The sequence below is a fragment of the Nyctereutes procyonoides genome, unplaced genomic scaffold (genome assembly GCF_905146905.1).
Source record: "Nyctereutes procyonoides isolate TBG_1078 unplaced genomic scaffold, NYPRO_anot_genome, whole genome shotgun sequence".
Classification (NCBI taxonomy): Eukaryota; Metazoa; Chordata; class Mammalia; order Carnivora; family Canidae; genus Nyctereutes; species Nyctereutes procyonoides.
In genome coordinates this window covers 53,582,015-53,602,069 of record NW_026575047.1, presented here as the reverse complement: position 1 = coordinate 53,602,069, position 20,055 = coordinate 53,582,015, and the positions used below count along the sequence as shown (strand labels likewise).

General features: G+C 41.1%; 1 protein-coding gene across 4 annotated transcripts in view; it reads right to left on the bottom strand.

Annotated features, from left to right (window-relative positions):
* ENTREP2 (endosomal transmembrane epsin interactor 2) overlaps positions 1–20,055 on the bottom strand; it is a 447,475-nt gene that overhangs the window by 70,101 nt on the left and 357,319 nt on the right. For 3 of the 4 annotated variants that reach the window (XM_055326667.1, XM_055326668.1, XM_055326671.1), the window contains one exon: positions 2,302–2,436. The exons of the other annotated variant lie outside the window; for it this stretch is intronic. In XM_055326667.1, the coding sequence (XP_055182642.1) occupies positions 2,302–2,436 (135 nt within the window). The remainder of the gene's footprint in view (positions 1–2,301; positions 2,437–20,055) is intronic. 4 annotated transcript variants of the gene reach the window in all.

The following is a 20,055-nucleotide window of genomic DNA, read 5'->3' as shown; positions in this document are numbered from 1 at the left end:
TAAGACACAGAGAAGCAGAGACTTGCAAAATGACCTGCCAAAGCTCAAGAGCACATTGAAAGCAGAGCACAAAGATAATATTTCCTGCAGAAAATAAGATAGGAAGAGAGCCTTAAGAGAAACAGAGCAAAATAAGATGAAAAGGGAAGAGTTTAAACAATCAGAGGGGAAAAAAATGATAGTTATTAAAGATGGGTAAAAGTGGTCCAAGAAATGCAGTTACCCTAAAACAAAGAGAATAGGAAAAAATTCAGATTTCTAGTTCAAGGCAATTTTGCCAAAATAAAGCAGGATGCAAACTCACTCTGCAAACATTTACCATTTGAAACTTGAAAAGGCTGACCAATATCAAGGTGTATCACAGTGAAGCAAGTGGACTTTATAATTGAAAAATATTATTGACACCTGGGCCAAAAAAAACCATTGCCTTGCATAGTCAGGATGGGTGAGATTATGCCATGGTAGCAAGTATCCCCCAAATATCAGTGGGTTAAGGCAACAAAAGTGTATTTCTCACTCATGTTACAATGTCCAATGTTGGTAAATGTTATGGGGGCCCTACTCATTAGAGTTGCCCACACTGATGGTACAGCTCCCATCTATAACTTGCCAATTACCATGCCAGAAGGAAAGAGAGCTCTGGACAATCTCACACTACAGGGAATACTCAGGCTTGGAAGTGATCCACGTAAGTTTTGCTCACATGGCCCTAAACGACCACAAGGAGACTAGGCGGTATAATGTTACCACATGAAGGGAAGTTGGAGAGCTAGAACCAGAAAGGGTGTCCAGCTTGAGATGGTGACTTAGCAGTTGTCAGAAGGAGATCTCAGAGTGAGCACTGGCTGCCCACACCCCGACCCCAGGAGGGCCATAGAAGCCCCCATGGCGTGCCTCAGGCACTGACCCTGCACAAGCCCTGTGACACAGTAAGAGAGAAACCATGGTTGTACTCGATGTAAGGCAATAAGACACACCTTGTGGGTAAGAACCAGGCCCTTGAATGCTGCAGTCTGGGCTCCTCTGAGCCTGCTGGATCTGTCACTCTAGATGGATTGTTTAAACCCTTCCTTTTTCATCTGGGACCACGGAACTTGGCTCACTCCTCCCTGAGAAATGAGACAGGTCCCAGGGCGCCAGACCCAGCCCCACCTTGTGCTTTAGGTATATCTTGTATATCTGTTTCATGGTGCCCTGGGAGCTCACCCAGACTGAGGAGTCATTCTTGCCAGCATCTGAAAGGGCACTCAGGGAGGATGAATCCCAGGTACCCAGTTCCAGAGGGCAACATTTCTCTGCTTCTCCCCAGATTCCAGGGTGGCTTTCTGGAGTCTCCAGTTCACTAGCTACTGTGTTCCCTATGCACATTCTCTAGAGCTCCCTACAACATGTAAACACAGTTTTACCACTCACCAAGAATCCTTTGACCTTGCTCTCAACCTTTTTTTTTAATATTTTTAAAGATACATTTATTCATGACAGACACAGAGAGAGAGAAAGAGAGAGACAGACAGACAGACAGAGAGGTAGAGACACAGGGAGAGGGAAAAGCAGGCTCCATGCAGGGAGCCTAATGTGGGACTCGATCCCGGGTCTCCAGGATCACACCCTAGGCTCAAGGCAGCACTAAACCACTGAACCACCAGGGCTGCCCTGCTCTCTCAACCTTTTAAAAAATTTTAGCACACTTTTGTCCAGGGAAAAGAGAAGAACTGGGTTCATTGTTCATAGCTATTTTTAAGCAGCCAATTTTGGTTTCCAAGAGTAAAAAGAAACCCAAAAAACAAAAAACAAACCAAAAACACTTGTAGGAAGAAAAAAAAGAAACAATATAAACGACTTTCCATGTCACTTAAAAAAAAATCAGATGCTGTACATGAGAACAGACGACTGCCATGGGAAATTGTAAAATGTCTTTCTCCAAATATCTTTAAAAAGGCAAAATAAATACCCATCTGTTCTCCGATGGCAGAACAGCAAAAAATGTTAGAAAAGTGGTAGAATGCTTCACTTCCACATTTATAAAGACCCCTTTCAACCATTCAATATCCTCCTTCACATATGTCAGAGGCAGGAAAGTGGGATGATAAAAATGGAAAAGGAGATCCAGAAAGCAACACCTCTTAAAGTGAAAATCTATAATTCTGGAAAATGTTCTCTGCAAAGATATTCCCTCTTGTATTGAGACTAACTGAGGTGGATTAAGAAGTGGAAGGAATATATACATGAATAAAGTCTCCCGAAAATGTCTGTAAATGCATGGGATGGAATGCATGAACAGGGAGTGCCCTTGGCCGTCACCTTCAACGTCAGCCTCACGGCGTTGCAGTCCTCCTGCAGTGGATTCAGCTTCAGCGTCTCCCCAAGGTTGCTGCAGCCCGACGACTGGTGCTGCCTTTCACAGCAGACACACACCTCGACACTGTCAAACTTAATCTAGACAGAGGAACACAGACAGATCTCACCATTAAAACGGCATTCTGCCCTGGTGGGTACACTTGAGCTACACAGTTAAGATTGTGTGAAAATGCACCCTGGTTCAGTTTTCTTTAAGTAATAAAGCCGAAATGATTTTTTATGGACCAAAGCTGGGGGAAAAACAAAAAACAAAGAAAACCACTAGTAGGAATAACTTCAAATTCCGATTTTAAAAGCGATTCATAAAAAAGAAGTAAATTTGTAGCGACCTAAGCTATGACGTTACAATTTCAGATGAGTCACAGAGATTAAAGTCAATGAACTGACAACTGCTCATGTCAAGCTATGCATGGAGATGTGTGACCATGGCTCTGTGCTTTGGCTTGTGCTGCTCCCATGGTCAGCAGTTTCCTGACTCACTGCACGGTCCATCAAACTCCTACTCATGCGTCAAGACCCAACTCCAGCGTCATCCTGGCAGTCTTGTCTGGTTCCCCCGCCTCCCCCCACAAGCTGCTTGCCTCTCCCCTGGGCAACATATTCCCACCCCAGGTCCCGCTGGAGACTTATTCTATCCCTCTGCAGTTACTTGCGTCCTCCCTGTTCCCCTGAGGGCAGCCACTACATGTCACCACCATAGCACTCACAATGCAATGAGGTGCAGCATTTTAATAAATGCAGAATAAAAATATCTTGGAAAATTAAAAATCATGGAAAGAAAAAATAATGCAATTCAAATGTTTTAAAAAGCCTAGGGCCCAGGAGATCCTCAGAGCATGCCAGTCGCCCCCCTCCCCCAGCAGCCTGGTGTAGCACGCGTCAGCCAGACTGCAGAAATGAGAAATGACTGCATTTTGCCACTCACTCGGCCCTACTGGCTCACCCTCATTTCCTCCTTCCCATTCCCAGCTGAGCCTTTCACGCCTAATTGCTATCCCATACACACCCAACTGCTCACAAACACAGACTTCCAGAAAGACAAAGGGACAGCCACAGGTCAAGACTATTGCCCATGGGCCAAATTTTCATCTATTGCAAACCTCTGGATAGTTTATCCCTTATCTTTTTTTTTCTGATTTATTTTTTATTTATGATAGTCAGAGAGAGAGAGAGAGAGAGAGAGAGAGAGAGAGAGAGAGAGAGAGAGGCAGAGACATAGGCAGAGGGAGAAGCAGGCTCCATGCACCGGGAGCCCGACATGGGATTCGATCCTGGGTCTCCAGGATCGTGCCCTGGGCCAAAGGCAGGCACCAAACCGCTGTGCCACCCAGGGATCCCTAGTTTATCCCTTATCTACTTTATGCTGCAGTGTTTGCTCTTTTAATTCAATCTTCTAAAGTAATGAGGGACACCTGGGTGGTTCAGTGGTTGAGCATCTGCCGTTGGCTCAGGGCTTGATCCCAGGGTCTTGGGATCAAGTTCTGCATCAGGCTCCCTACAAGGAGCCTGCTTCTCCCTCTGCCTGTGTCTCTGCCTCTCTCTGTGTGTCTCTCCTGAATGAATAGATAAAATCTTTAAAAAAAAAATAATGAGCGATAGGCTGGAGGAAGAGTTGAGGATGGAAGCCAAGCAGCAGCAGCAGGAGGAAGCTGCACCTGCGTAAACCACCTGCATAAACCACCACCCTGGCCCTTGGCCACCCACCCATGGGAATGGGGCTCTAAAATTCACCTTTGCCTTTCATGCTTTTACCAACGTCTCCAGTCTCCAGAGCTGAAGTCCACACTGAGCATTCAGCCTGGCTAAGGGGGCCCTCACAACACACCTGTGACACTTCCCAAGAGAAGGTGCAGCCGCCACCCACGCTGGGGTCTGCAGGGCCAGGCCACTCAGTACAAATCCCTCCCGTGGCTCCTCCTTTGCACAGGGCAGCCTGTCCTTCTGATCCACAGAAGACACAGAACTCAGATCCCCAAGGGGGGACAGCGGGGATTGCGCCCCCCAATCCCGCACATCCCATGTGTGCTCTGGACAAGGCCCCTTGCTGCCGGCTGGCCAGGGCTGTATTGTGTGCAGGGATACTGTTCCAAAACTGATCCCTTGGACTGCAGGTTTTTCTCTAACTAGAGATGCCACGAAATGAAGTAGTATGGGAAAGTACAGCAGTCATTCCTCTTGCCTGGGAAACTGTTTTATGTTGGTTTCAGCCTATTGGTAGTGATGCTATTGGCTAGGAATGCCTGGGGGGGGGATTCACCTGGATCCATATTACCTGTGATGAGCCCCCAAAGACATTACCCCGCCTGAGCTGGGCGACCTGTGGCTTTGCCTTTACTGTGGTCAAGGGTGCGGTGCCTAGGCTTTCATAGGTTCACTCTTTATTGACAAATTTAAACCACAAGAGCAGGAATTAGGGGACGGGAAGGGGGAAAAGCAGGGTCACTCAAGAGGTCATCTAGGGCTTTCTAAGAGGGAATCTTCATGGCTGAGGCATCCTGGTCCTCATCTAATTCCATGGCTTATAATGGTGGGAAATGTGTTTATTCAAGACAGATGTCTTTGAAATGAATGCCTTGAGAATCAAAAGCTTGATGTCAGGGACTTATGTTCTAGAAACTTTTGCCCTAGAGCCCTTCCTCTGTTCTCTCCCTCCCTCAGCCCCAATCCTGATCCCCCTCACTCCCTTCTATTTTATCCTCTGCCCGCAGGATTTACCACCTTCTCACATGCCCTAGGACTGATTCCTTCTCTCCATCTTCTGTTCTGCCCAAGAGTATATAAGGAAGGGATCTGGGTCTGTCTTATTTGCAGATGCATGCCAGAACCTACGACAGTGCTGGCTGAGAATGGCTTTCCCTCCCAATCTCTCCACCACCTGCCTGCCACCCCGGCTGGAACAACATGAGGGGTAACTAGCCTGTTTGGCATCTTTGTGAAAAGATCCCTGGAAAGGGGTATCACACTGTCCACTAGCCACACTGGTCTAATCAGCTTATCACATCACCCCCTATTGTGGGGATAAAGTAGCCTAATGCTGGAAGAGGAAGGAAGAGATAACTTTGGGGGAATAGGCAGGTCTAGGTAAGTCTCCTTCAAGGGAGCAGAAAGGCCTACACCAAGATTCTCAAGGTACGCATGGCCAAGTCTGCACGTAAGTTGGAAATAATATCTTATGTTAGATACTTACTAAGTATGTCCACTCTGAATTCAAAACCACAGCCCAACACTTTATACAGAGCACACACACATTTTTCCAACTGACGAATTAAGATTCCATAATCAGGGAGATCTATTTAAACTACAGTAAGTACTTAGTACCTCAGGTTATGCTCAAGACCAATCATCACCCACACGAGTAAATGCACAGCCCAGCAATTTACTGTGACCAATACTGTTGAGGTGTGGCTGGCATTTAATTTAATGTAGTTTAATTTTAATTAGATTTAGATGTAAAAACAGAAAAGCAATCTTACACAATCTTTAGAGAAAACATTGGAGAAAATCATTAGGATCTAGGGCGAGGCAAAGAGCTCTTGAAGTGACACCAGAAGTGTAAGAGCAAACATTGATTTCTGTGCTACACATGACTCGTTATAAGGATGAAAGACAAACTATAGACCATGAGAAAATGTTTGCAAACCACATAGTCAACAAAATCATGTAATATATGTGGTTTTTTGGGTTTTTATTCTGAAGTTTTAACTTTTGTTTTATTGCTTGTTTAGTATCCTATGTGCCCTTCTCTAATGCACCTGCAATCTCTCCAAGAGAACTGGAAATATCCCGAGTATGATCTTACTCATCAGATGCTCTGTCAGCTTCATTTTCTTCTTAAAGACCATTCCACTGCGCCTCTATCTCCTGCTTTAATGTGGACTGGTTGACTTCTGTTTTGTTCCATGTGTCTATTTCTCTCTCTCTCTCTCTCTCTGCTTTGATTACTATGGCTGTAAGTCTTAAAACCAAATAAACTGATTCTTCCCCTTCATCTTTTTTTCAAAATTGTTTCTTTGCCGGGGCGCCAGGGTGGCTCAGTTGATTCATCATCTCTTGATTTCAGGTCAGTTCATGATCTCAGGATCATGAGATTTAGCCCCAAATCAGGCTCTGTGCTGGGCATGTAGCCTGCTTAAGACTCCCTCTCTCCCTTGGCCCCTCCCCGACCACTCAAGTTATCTCTCTCTCCAAAAGAAAACATTTCTTTGCCTTTCCATATACATTTTAGTATAAGATTGTCTATGTCTACAAAAAAACTTTCTGGGGTTTTGATAGGAATTGCATTAAACCTGCACGTCAATTTGGGGAGAATTGATATCTTCATTATGTTGTATCTTCCAATTCATGAATGTAGTATGTCTCTCCATTTATTTAGAATTCTTTGACTTATTTTATCTTCATTATGTAGTTTTCTTTTTTTTTAAAGATTTTATTTATTTATTCATGAGACACATACACACACACAGAGGCAGAGACACAGGCAGAGGGAGAAGCAGGCTCCATGAAGGGAGCCCGATGTGGGACTTGATCCCGGGACTCCAGGATCCCGGGGCTGAAGGCAGGCGCTAAAAGAGCCACACAGGGATTCTGATTATGTAGTTTTCAATGTACAAGTCCAATAACTATTTTGATTTATACCCATAGTTTTTTTTTTTAAAGATTGCTTTATTGTGATGCCTGGGTGGCTCAGCGGTTGAGCCTCTGCCTTTGGCTCAGGGTGTGGTCCTGGGGTCCGGGATCGAGTCCCACTTCGGGCTCCTTGAGGGGAGCCTGCTTCTCCTTCTGCCTGTGTCTCTGCCTCTCTCTTTGTGCCTCTCATGAATAAATAAAGTCTTTTTTTAAAAAAAAAAGATTGTTTTATTTCAGAAAGAGAGAGAGAGAGGAGGAGGAGGAGGAGCAGAGTGAGAGGGAGAGAGAGAATCCCAATTAGACTCCACACTTAGTGTGGAGCCTGATACAGGCAGCTTGATCTCACAATGCTGAGATCATAACCTGAGTCAAAATCAAGAGTTGGATGCTTAACCAATTGAGCCACACCTATGCATTTTTTGAGTGATTGTAAATAGGATCATATTTTTAATTTCAGTACAAATTAATTTAATTTCAATACAAATTACTAATATAGAGAAATACAATTGAATTTTGTATGTTTATCTTGTATCCTGTGACCTTGCTCAACTTGCTGATAAATTCTAAGGAATTGTTTCTAAAGGTTCCTTGGGATTTTGTCTATAGACACTCATGTCATCTACAAATAAGGTTAGTTTTATTTCTTCCTTTTTTAAAAAAATTTTTTTGAGAGAGAGAGAATGTGGGGGTGCATGTGTGAGCGAGGTAGGGGGAGGGTCAGAGAAGAATCTTAAGCAGGATCCACAATGAGGGGCTCAATCCCACAACCCTGAGCTCATGACCTGAGCCAAACCAAGAGTTGGATGCTTAACCAATTGAGCCACCAAGTTGCGCCTATTTCTTCCTTTCTGATTTGTATTCCTTTAATTTGCTTTTCCTACCTTGTTGCATTAGCTGGAACGTCTAGTACTATGTACTATGTTGAAAAATAGTGGTGAGAATAGCAAGAATGTTTCTGATCTTAGGGGGGAAAGCATTTAGTTTTTTACCATTAAGTATTATGTTAGCTCTAGGGTTTTTGTAGATGCTCTTTTTCAAGTTGAGGAAGTTATCCTCTAAGCCTATTTTTCTGAGGATTTTTTTTCCATGGAATGGTATTCAATTTTGTTAAGTGCTTTTTTTGTATCAACTGATCTGACCATGTATTTTCTTCTTTAGGCTATTCATAAAATGGATTACATTGATTGATTTTTGAATACTGAACCAGCCTTGCATCCCTGGCATAAACCCCTCTTGGTAATGCTGTACAATTTATATATGTACTCTTTATATATGCTGAATTCTATTTGCTTGTATTTTGTTAAGGATTTTTGCATTTATATTAATTTCTTTTGCTGTACTGTCTCTGGTTTTTGGTAGACAATAATATTACACTCATAAAATCGAATTGGAAGTATTTCCTTCTCTTCTATTTTCTCAAAAAGAGTATGTGAAAATGGAGTTAATTCTTCTTTAAATATCTGATAGAACTCTCAGGTGAAACTACCTGGCCCTGGAGATTTTACTTTGGGGAGTTTTAAAATTAAAAATTTAATTTCCTTAGTACTTATAGGACAATTCAAAAGGTTTCATATTGTGTGTGATGGTAGTTTTGTGTTTTTTAAGGACTTGATCCATTTCATCTATATTGCTAAATTTATTTGTGCACTCATACGATTCCCTTATTACTTTTTTTTTTGAGAGAGAGAACAGAGAGCAAATGAACACGTGTGCATAGGTGGGGGGGGCAGAGGGACAGAGAAAGAGAGAGAATCTTAAGGAGGCTTCATGTTCAGTGTGGAGCCCGATATGGAGCTTGATCTCACAACCCTGACATCATAACCTGAGATGAAATCAAGAGTCAGATGCTTAATGGACTGAGCCACCCAGTTGCCCCTCCCTTTTTATCTTTTTGATGTCTCCAGAGTCTGAAGTTACATATTTCCTCATTTCATTTCAGACATTGATAATCTGTGTCTTCTATCTTTTTTACTGAGGAGAGGTTTGTCAATTTTATTGATCTCAGCAGAGTATAAACTCCTTTTTTCATTGATTTTCTAAAATTGTCTTATTTTCAATCTCACTGAATTGTGCTCTTATCTCTTTTATTTTCTTCTTGCTTTTGGTTGATTTTGTCTTCCTTTTCTAGTTTCCTGAGGTAGGAAATTAGGTTACTGATTTGAGACTTCTCCTTCTTATGTAAGCATCTAGTGCAACGAATTTCCCTCTCAGTATTACTTTAGCTTCATTACACATATTTTAATATGCCATGCTTTATTTTCATTCCTTTCTAAATATATCTGAATTCCCCTTGAGGCTTTTTCTTTGATCCATGGATTATTTAGAGTATGTTATTTAACTTCCACATGTTTAGAAATAGTCATCATAATAGTAAAGAAAACTTACAGTATGGCCAGAACTTCCATGTAAAAGATGAGTACGATGAAAATTTAACATATGGCAACCACACAAATATCTTACACCAAGAAAAGGGATAGGAAATGAGCAAATAAAGAATCATAGCCTATAAGCAGGACCCCTCACTATTATTTTATTTATTTTAGAAAACAGAGAATCTTTTCTTCCTAGTTATTTTTCCCCCTACAAGTAAATTATCATTTTTCTGTAGCTGATTCAAGATGTTTTGTCTTTAAGGTCATAAGTTTGACCATAATATGTCTTGGTGTGGATTTCTTTCAGAGTATCCTGTTTGGATTTGCTCAGCTTCTTGAGCAAATCCAAATTTGGTTAATGTCCTTTGCCAAATTTAGAGAGTGCCAGACATTATTTCTTCAAGTATTTTTGAACTTTGTTTTTTGGTCCTCTCTCTAACTTCAGTGACATGAATGTTAGACGACAAGTCACTGAGGCTCTGTTCATTTTTGTTTCCAGTCAATTTTCTCTTTGGTGGTCAATTTGGGTAATTTCTATTTTTCCATCTTCCTATTCACTGATTCTTTTCTCTTTCCCCTTCGTTCTGCCATTGAGTTAGATGAGCTTTTCATTTCATTCATTTTGAGCTTCTAAAACTTCTAAAACTTTGGTTCTTCTATATAACTTCTACCTCTTTGCTGAGGTTTTTTATTTATTCATTTATTTCAAGAATGTTCCTAATTCTTCAGAGAGGTATTTTTATCATGGACTAGAGATGAAAGTCAATACAGTAAAGCTGTGAGAAGAAAAGAAAGAATATCTTCATGTCCTTGGAGTAGGAAAACACTTCTTAAACATGGCTCAAAATGTGTTAATCATAAATAGATGACTGGTGTATCTATTTGAAATTAAGACTTCTTTTCATCAAACTACCCATATGAGAGTCAAAGCAGGAGAAGATTTTGCATCACACGTAGTATAAGTACAGGGGACTTAGGCCCAAAACAAACAAACAAGAAAAACCCTCTCAAAACATTAAGAAAAAGACAAACGATATAAAACATATGATAAGGAGCCCCTTCCGCAATAGTACTCTGAGAAACATAAATCAAAGTTATAATGAGATGTCAGTCACACCCTCACCAGAATGGCTAAAATTGAGAAATAATTACAATAGACAATACCAAGAGATATGAAGGAGGTAAAACAACAAGAACTCATATATATATATATATATATACATATATATATATATATAAAGAACTCTTATATATTGCTGATGGGGTTGTGAAGTGGAACAACAAATTTGGAAAACAGCTTGGCATTACCTATTTATGTTAAAGATTACTGCCCAATATAATGTAATAGCCAAAATATATTCTAGGAACACAGCCAAAAAATGTATGCAATGGTAACAAAAATCATGTGCTAGGAAGTTCAAAGCAACATTATGCAAAATAGCCTCCCACAGAGAAGTGCTTGAGGTCCATCAACAGTGGAATGGATGAATGAATTATATTACACTCATACCATGCAATATTATAAAGCGGTGAATATGAGTGAAATATAGCTATATACCACATGAATAAGTTGCACAACATAAAGTTGAACACAAGAAGTCAGTCACAAAAGAAGAAATAAGAAATATTTTTGTTCAGATGAAGTTCCAAAAGATAAGCAAAATTAAACTACAGTGTTCAGAGGTGCATGCATAGTTGGTACAACTATAAAGAAAATAAAAGATGTGAATATCCTAAAAATTAAGATGGTGATTATCCTCAGTGGGAATGCAAAGGCAGTGAATTGGGAGTGCATCAGGAGGACCTTGGGTTATTGGGGAAGCTCTATTTCTAGATTTTAGTGGAGGTCCCATGGATATTTGCCTCATGATAAAGAGCTGAGCTTTATATTTTTGTTTTGTATACTTTCTTAAATATCTTTTATATTCTTAATGGAATTAAAAACAAATGTCTTGCTTAAAAAGAAATAAAATGCAAAACTTAAATTAGGAAAAGAACAAAACCAAATTAACAGAAAATAGGAAAAAAAGAATCTAACATAAAAAAGTGAAACTAATGTAATAGAAATAAAGCTGTTAGGATAATAAAGCTTAAAGATGATTCCTGAATAGACAACACACACACACACACACACACACACACACACACACAACAAAACAAAACAGAGAAAAGCTGGGTAGGATTAAAAATAAACAAACAAAAGCCAAAGCAAACAACATTAGAAACGAGAAAGGAGCTTTAACTATAGACATGTTAGAGATTTAAAAAATATGGGCTTCACCTCAGCTATCAATCCAAAAATCTAGAGGGCATGGATATTTCCTAGCAAAATATAAACTACTGCACTTAGTCCAAGAGATGCAGTAAATCCGAAATCCAATAATCAAAGAAGACATTGCAAAGTGGCATTTCAAGCTCAGTTTATTCCAGCCTTTAATGAAAAGATAATTCCTACATTTTAGCTACTGCATTAAGGTAAGAAAATATTATAAACTGTGTAAATATTGAAAAAGACAGAATTGTCTTTCTTTCCAAATGATATGACAGTATCTAAAAAGACCTGAGAATATACTTAAAAAACAACTGGAATTAAGAGGATTTGTTACATTGAATATAATAAATATGATACTAGTAGCAACAAAATAAAAATAAAAATGGCAGAGCACCTGGCTGGCTTAATCAGAGGAGCATGGGCTCTAGATCTCAGGGTTGTGAGTTTGAGTCCCATGTTGGGTGTACTAAAAAAAATTAATAAATAAAACTTTAAAAAATAAAAATGGCAACCATATTGTACCCAAAGTTAACAGTAACAAATACAAAATACCTAGAAATGCATTAATCATGAAAATTAAATGACCACTGTGAAGCTATGTATAAAATGTTCTTAAAATGCAAATACTCAGGTATAGTAAACCTGGGTCATTCTATATGACCAGCCACCACCATTCAACCCTCTTCCTCAGTTTGGGAAACCCTCACCTTATGAGTTTCTACCTTCTCCAGAAATGCTTTCCAGGCCTGCCTTGTTGAGAGGGAGCACTAGAGCGAGGGCTTCACCCATGAGACATGCCCGCATCAGACCTCAGGTGGGAACTTGGGACACAGATGTATGTACTGGACTGATTCCATTCTGAAATAGGGGGCAGTAGACACACACAATTTCCAGAGGAGGCAGGCACTGAGGTTCTGGAAACAGTATCCAAAGCCTAGGGTCATCAGGGTCAGTTGACACACTACTGGTGGGGTCACAGCCCAGTGATGATGGGGTCTTCCTCAAAGCAATTCCTTAGTATCACTTGGAGCATCATTCCTTTCCTGGCCTGATAGCCTCCAAACTTGGTTCTTGGCCATCCTGGAGACTCTGTGAGCTCTTGGGTTCCTTCTAGGTGAAAACTAGCTCGAGATGGTTTCTTCACAACTTAAAACCCTGACTGATGCATACTGTCTGAGTCAGTGGAGGGGCATAGGCCCCATGGGAAATGGAAGGATGTGATACCCTAAAAAATTGCTAATCCTCCCCAAGAAATGCACACATGTGCTGGCATTCAAATCAGAACCCCAATGGAGTGGATAGAACTGGACAAAATTATCTTAAAGATTTATAGAATAATGAATATGTAAGAACCCCAAAATTTTTTTGGAAAGAAAAGTGATAATGGGAGGAGTGGATGTCTTAACAGATATTAGTGTTCTAATCAAAACACTAAGGTCATGGCTTAAAAAATAAAGAGTTCAACAGGTTAGAACAGTTTCAGAAATCAGAATGATAATCTATAGGAACTTAGTTTATGGAAAACATGTCATTTCAACTTATCAGGAAATAGTTTACTTAATAACGGGTGCCGGCATAATAAGTTATTCATCTATAATTGTCTCAAAACATAAAAATAAAATGTATTTGACTAAGAGTCTAAATTAAAACAATACAGACCCATAAAAATGTAAAAGAATGGTTGCATAAACACAGAATGTACAGTCCTTTTAAAAGTAAACCAAAAATCTCAGAAAGCTCTAAAATTCTCAAAATAAAAGACCAGGACAAAGTCTCTGGCCAGCCAGTCCTGGAGTACAGCAATCACTACACACACACATTTTCCACCAAGGCTGCTAACCTACTAGGTTATGGGTCTGGAGCTCTTGGATATGTTCTCAGGAGGTGAGCAGAGAGTTAATATCCCTAATAGTTTTCAGAATGAGGAAAGGAACATAAATGCAAATGCATAGGGCACTAAAAATGAGAAGAAAAGGCAAGGAATAACTTTGTGCTAGTAAATTTGAAAATCTAGAAAAAATGGATGATTTTCTATGAAAACATCAACTAATAAAATTGGCAATGTGAAAAACAAAACAAAAATGGAACAACCAGGTTTACCAAAAGAATGGACAAGACTACAAACCACAGAAGGAATCTTACAAGGCATGGGCACCTGAGGACATCTAGGGTGGCCTAAAATATGTGCCATCTTCTTTAGATGGACAGCAGGGATAAAATCCCTCATCTCCCTCACCTATTGATGACTCTACTAAAGATTCCAAGTCCTGGAGATGAATTCCAGTTGGAACAGCTTGGTTCATAGGCCTGCCGCATGGCTGAGGGCTGGGCACCAAGAATGTCCATAATGGGAAAATGTGCTGCCCAAAAGAAAGCAGGACAAATGGCACTCCATAAAGTATCATCTGGTTTAGACTCTGATCAACTCACAAAAAGAAACTGTAAGAAATGTACCCAATGGTTGTTTTCCATTTCTTCTCCCCATAGAACTATAGTAATACACAGGAGTCATGTTACACTCTGGCAAGTTCTCCTCATGCCATGACCACTGGCTGGCAAGCACCAATGGGTATTCTCAGCCTTTGGATCTGGAAGCACTGTCTTTGGCTTTGGTGTGTCCTTCTGCTCTAATCAACTGGACAAAGTGTCCAGAGCTCTCCTGATCTGGTTTGCTCTCTCACATCTCAAAAGTATGCAAGGAATCATTTCACATGATCATGCCGCCACCTTGGCACAAAGACAGAAGGAGCTGATGTAAGTACGTGGCAAGACTGCTCCCTGGGTGGAGGAGCAAGGGGGAGGAAAAGAGAGGCTGGGCTTGGCTGGAAAGCAGAGTTTATCACATTAAATAACCCTTCCATGACCCCTGGGAATAGACATCCAAATAAATCTCCTCCATCAGTTGTTTCACCGAGTTTGTGATTAATTCTAAGAAAAATTCTGGAAACCTCCTGATGAGTTCTCTGACCTCAACATCTCGGGTGTGCAGAGGCTGACAGATTTATTTCGGGAGTGCCCCTCAGTGTTCGGGTCACTGGGAATGACACAGCAGAGCTTTGCAAATGAAGCTGCTGTAATTTTTCATGAATCTCTTTGGAGCATGTAACAGTCAGCCTGCCCCCCTTATTTATGGCCCATCAGCCTGTCTGGGAGTAGAAAGGGCTTGTCCAACAGAAAAGAATGCCCCCTGTGATTCTTTTAAGAAGCACAAATGAGACAGATATGTGACCTTCAGACACTCTCAAAAGGAAAGCACCAGGGAAGGCTGAATCTGGGGACACTCACAGATCCCAGGGACACTCAGTGGGCTGACTGTCCTTGAGGGTGACAAGCCTGCTGAGACATGGGGTAAGCAAAGCATGGAGCTTTCTGAGCTTCCTGTTCCTGGGGTAAAAGTGCAAAGCACAATGATTGCTAGGAGTTGGTGCTATTCATTTTATCGCTGTAATTGGAGAATAGATTTGCAAAAAGTTACCCCTAGTTTCGAATACTTCCAGCATTTCGCCTTTTCACAGACATTCTCGTTAATCTGTTGACAACTGCCAAACTCAAGAACTTGCCCCCGCCCCAGTCCTGGTCCTGCTTATTCTGAGTGACCCCTCAGTCCTACAGCATCCCTGCTGATGGCACTGGAGGATTCCTAAAACACAGGCCCTATTGATGTGAGACTAGAGAACTCTCACACTGGTGGATACATTGAGGACACTGAATGACGCTGGTAAAATTCCAGAAACTCTAGTAAGCATGCTACAACATGACAAACCCTGAAAACATTATGCTGAGTGAAAGAAGTCAGACACAAAAGGCCACACAGTATAGGATTCCATTCATATGAAATGTCCAGTGCAGGACGTTTCTCTCTATAGAGAGGAAGTAGATGGTTGTTTGTTAGTGGTTGTTTGGTGCTGGGGGTGGAAGTAGGAATAAGGGTGTAGGGAGGTGATACATAAAGGATATGGGCTTTCAGGGATTTTTTGGATTTTTTTTTGAGATGATGAGAATGTTCTAAAATTGACTGTAGTGGAGCACCTGGATGGCTCAGTGGGCTGAGTGTCCAGCTCTTGGTTTCAGTTCAGGTCATAATCTCAGGGTCATGAGATCAAGCCCTGCATCAGGCTCTGCACTCAACATGGAGTCTGCCTGAGATTCTCTCCCCCTCTGCTTCTGCCCCTCCCCTCACTCTCTCTCTCAGAATAAATAAACCAAATCCTTAAAAAAAAAAATAAAATTGACTGTGGTAATTGTTACACATATTGGGGCTACTCTAGAAACTACTGAATTATATACTTTAAATGAGTAAATAAAACAGTGTATGAATTATATCACGACAGGTACTTAAAACAAGAAACAATTGTCATCACTGAGTTAGCTTCAATGTTCTGCCAACATGTTTAATATTCACAAGTGTTCCACGAACACAGAAAGTTTAAGACCAATGAACTCTACGTTCGCCATCACAGTTTCCCCAATGTGATGCTGCTGGGAGCTCAGCATTACCCAGACTCTCTGGGCTGATGACAGCAGACCACTCCCTTTCTTCCCAAGCATCTAAATCCATTTGCCACAGCAGCCCCTGAAGCCAGACCCTTTCCTGGTCTCTTAGGCTCTTCCCTGCTCTCGAAGAATTAAGAGACTCGGGTACCTATTCCTGCCAGAGAGGCAATGGGTTCCCACCAGGCTTGGAGATGCAGCCAGCCAGTCACAGGGAGGGCGGGGCACCCCAGATAGCACAACTCCATGTCTGGCCTCTCCTGGCCTGGTTCTCCCCCAGAGGCCTATAGCCCCAGAAGGAATATTCTAGGCAAACTGTTCCTAGGAAGGGATGAGGGTAGAAGGGGTTGAGGAAGCCTCTCTTTCCAGTCCTGTCTTGACTTGTGACTCTGACCTTGAAAATACAGAAGTAGCTAAGTCTTAGCTGTATTTCTTAAAACTGAAATACATTTGACATATAACATTGTTTAAATCTAAGGTATACAACATCTCAGCAGTAGTTTTGATATATCCATGACTCTGCCTCAGGGAGTCACCCACCCTGGGAAAGAAAAAAGTAAGGGCTTCTGCAAAATGTCTCTTGCAGGGAGCACAGACAACAGCCCCACAACATGACACACTGTCCCATGCAGAGAAGCTAGGAAGGACTCCAGGTCCAACCCACAGACCTGCGTACCATGGCTTGTCTGGCTTGTCTGGAAATTTAAAAACTCAGTTTCTTCAACTTTCATCCACTTGTAAGGATAAGGACTCAGAAAAACAAACATCATAATAATAACAAAATCTCTGAGACCATGAGCCAAGTAAACAACTAATGGCCTAGAGGAGAAGATGCCACAGAACACAGAATTGTGTCCCCCTCCACAGCCACCCAACCACATTCCAGCTTCATTTCTTTTTTAAGATTTTATTTGAGAGAGACAGAGAGCATGAGTTGGGGGGGGGGGGCAGAGAGAAAGGGAGAAGCTGACTCCCCACTGAGCAGGGAGCTCAACAGAGGGCTAGATCCCTGAGATCATGACCTGAGTTGAAGGCAGACGCTCAACCACTAAGCCACCCAGGCGTCCTGGTTTCAGCTTTCTTACGATTTAGATTTCACATAGGTGGGTCTTGGCTAATTTTTTTTTTTCAAGAGAAAATGGTCCTCTTAAAACGTATCCATGTCATTTAACAATTGTTTTAGAATGTTTTTGCCGAGAGCAGTAAGTAATGACAATAACTATTAATAATTAGTTACAGATTATCCTACCACTTTTTATTTCTTGGAAAGTGTTTGAGATTTTAAAAATTTCACAGTCTGAATCTTGAACACTTTAAAGGAAATATGTAAAAAAAAGTCAAATAAATAGGTAGAGACATATAGATGAATTGATTGTATCCTACCTTAAGACTGAAATGGGAAACACACCTTTTTCATTAGGGAAGTTAATTCTTAAACCAATTTAGATACTGCGATACATTGTAAAGATAGATTTATCCTTGGAAAAACTTTTCAAGTACATTTTTCAAATAATCTAAAAATATGATAAAGTTAAAAATTCCTAGATTCTTAAGAAATATCAAGTGAAGTTACCTGTACCCCTACAGGCTTTAAAAAGAGAAAATAGAGACCAAAAAGGATAGAAAAAAATGACTTCTGTCCATCACTAAAATAAACATTATCCTAAGTGAAATTTTCCAACTTGTCATATCTGCCAATATAGACACATGTATATTTACATTTAACTATAAGTAGACATAAAACCACTCTGTTGTGATGAATAAGTGGTACTGCTACTTGATGACCTGAGAGTTACCCAAGTCTGTGAGCCAGACTGTGTTAAGAACTTTCCATCTCTATTATCTTTATAAATAAGGAAGCCAAGACTCAGAGAAGCTAAGTGACTCGCCAAGATCACTGAGCTTGCCCAAGTGTCAGAGCCAGAACTTGTATTCGGAAGTCTGTACCACCCTTTCTCCACTTTGCCTGTGTTTCAGACACGTCAAATTGCTTACATCCCCAGGACAAGCTGACACCTTTCCATGCTCATCTTTATTAATAGCGTTCCCTCCCTGGACTGCCCCCTTCAACCAACCCCTTCCAGGAATCACAATCCTCAAGGCCCAGATCAACTTCCCTCCCTTGTGTAAACTTTCCCGATCTCCACAGTGGGATTAAAAATAAATAAATATATATATTGCTAGCAGTTGGTGCTATTCATTTTATCGCTGTAATTGGAGAATAGATTTGCAAAAAGTTGCCCCTAGTTTCGAATACTTCCAGCATTTCGCCTTTTCACAGACATTCTCGTTAATCTGCTGACAACTGCCAAACTCAAGAACTTGCCCCCCCCCCCCAGTCGTGGCCCTGCTTATTCTGAGTGACCCCTTTGTCCTATAGCATCCCTGCTGATGGCACTGGAGGATTCCTAAAACACAGGCCCTATTGATGTGAGACTAGAGAACTCTCACACTGGTGGATACATTGAGGACACTGAATGACACTGGTAAAATCCCAGAAAACATGGGATATATACATTGGGTAATGGCAACAATATATATATATATTGTTAATAGCATATATATATATATATATATATTCATTCATTCATTCATTCATTCCTGAGAGACAGAGAGAGAGAAGCAGAAACATAGGCAGAGGGAAAAGCAGGCTCCCTCTGGGGAGCCCTAAGCAGGACTTGATCCCTGGACTCCAGGATCAGGACCTGAGCCAAAGGCAGACACTTAACCACTGAACCACTCAGGTGTCCCTCCCACAGTGATATTTAAAAACCTTTGTCCACTCTTCTCCCATTTCTAAATGATAGCACTCAGTTTATTTTACTTTATGATGATACTTTATCATAAAGTTTTTTTTTCCTTCCTAAAAAGCTATTGTAGAATTCTTGAGAATTGGGACTTACTTTTGTGTTCCCCATAGAAGAGATGGCAAACACAAGACACACATCCCTTCATGTCCCCCTTCTTTGTTTATGGTAAACACAGCTTCCATACTTTTTTCCCAGGAAGTCCAGAGACCGTTAGATTCCTATTTAAGGCACTGCTCTCAGCACTTACTGCCAGATGACAGAGATTGGCATGCAAAATGAAACCTACTTGGCATGTAGCACGGCAGATTTGGTGACCAAAAACAGCAACAACAACAACAACAAAAAAAAACCACTTCTGACTAAATGTACATAAGGATACTGTAAAATGTTGATGTTCAACGAAAAGCGAATTAGCTTATTCCTTACACAGGTATGGTCTACTTGGAAATGATCAAGAAATGTTGGCATCATATAAGGAGGCTCTCAAGTGTTCTCCTTGCCTCTGCCCAGCAGCTGGGAGAAACAATTCTCCCCTCAGTGCTTCTGCCCCAAGTTATACCCCGGGTTTGGGGGAGGCACCAGCACCCAGTGGATGTCAGATTCTTAAGCAAATGGGAAGCATATGCATTCCTGGTGGAAATGAAGATTAGCTCAAACCACTCTGGAAAAGTGTTTGCCAACATCTATCAAAGTCAAACTCATGTGTACTCTAGGTCCCAGAAATTGCATTTCTATGTATCACCAACAGAATGGCTTAGGGATGTTCATCAGTAGATGTGCACTAGAATATTCATAGCACCACCAACCTCAAGGGCCTCTCTGGGAATAACCCAGCGTCTATTGAGAGAAGAATGGAAAAATAAACTGTGGTGTGTCCATCCAGTGAGAAGCCAAAGTTACTTGCAATGGCATGACTGGCTCCAACAGAGTAGAGTTGGATGAAAAAGGCAGAATAAAAACGAAGGAAACACTATTCTAAAGTATGATTCTTTTTATAAAATGTTGAAAGCCAGGAAAGCTGATAGAGGTTAAGGTGGTGGCTGCTCATGGGGAGGGTGAACCCCTGGGAAAAGGAAAGATGGGGACTCCTGGGGATGCTGGCCATGTTATCTCTGGATCTGCAGCT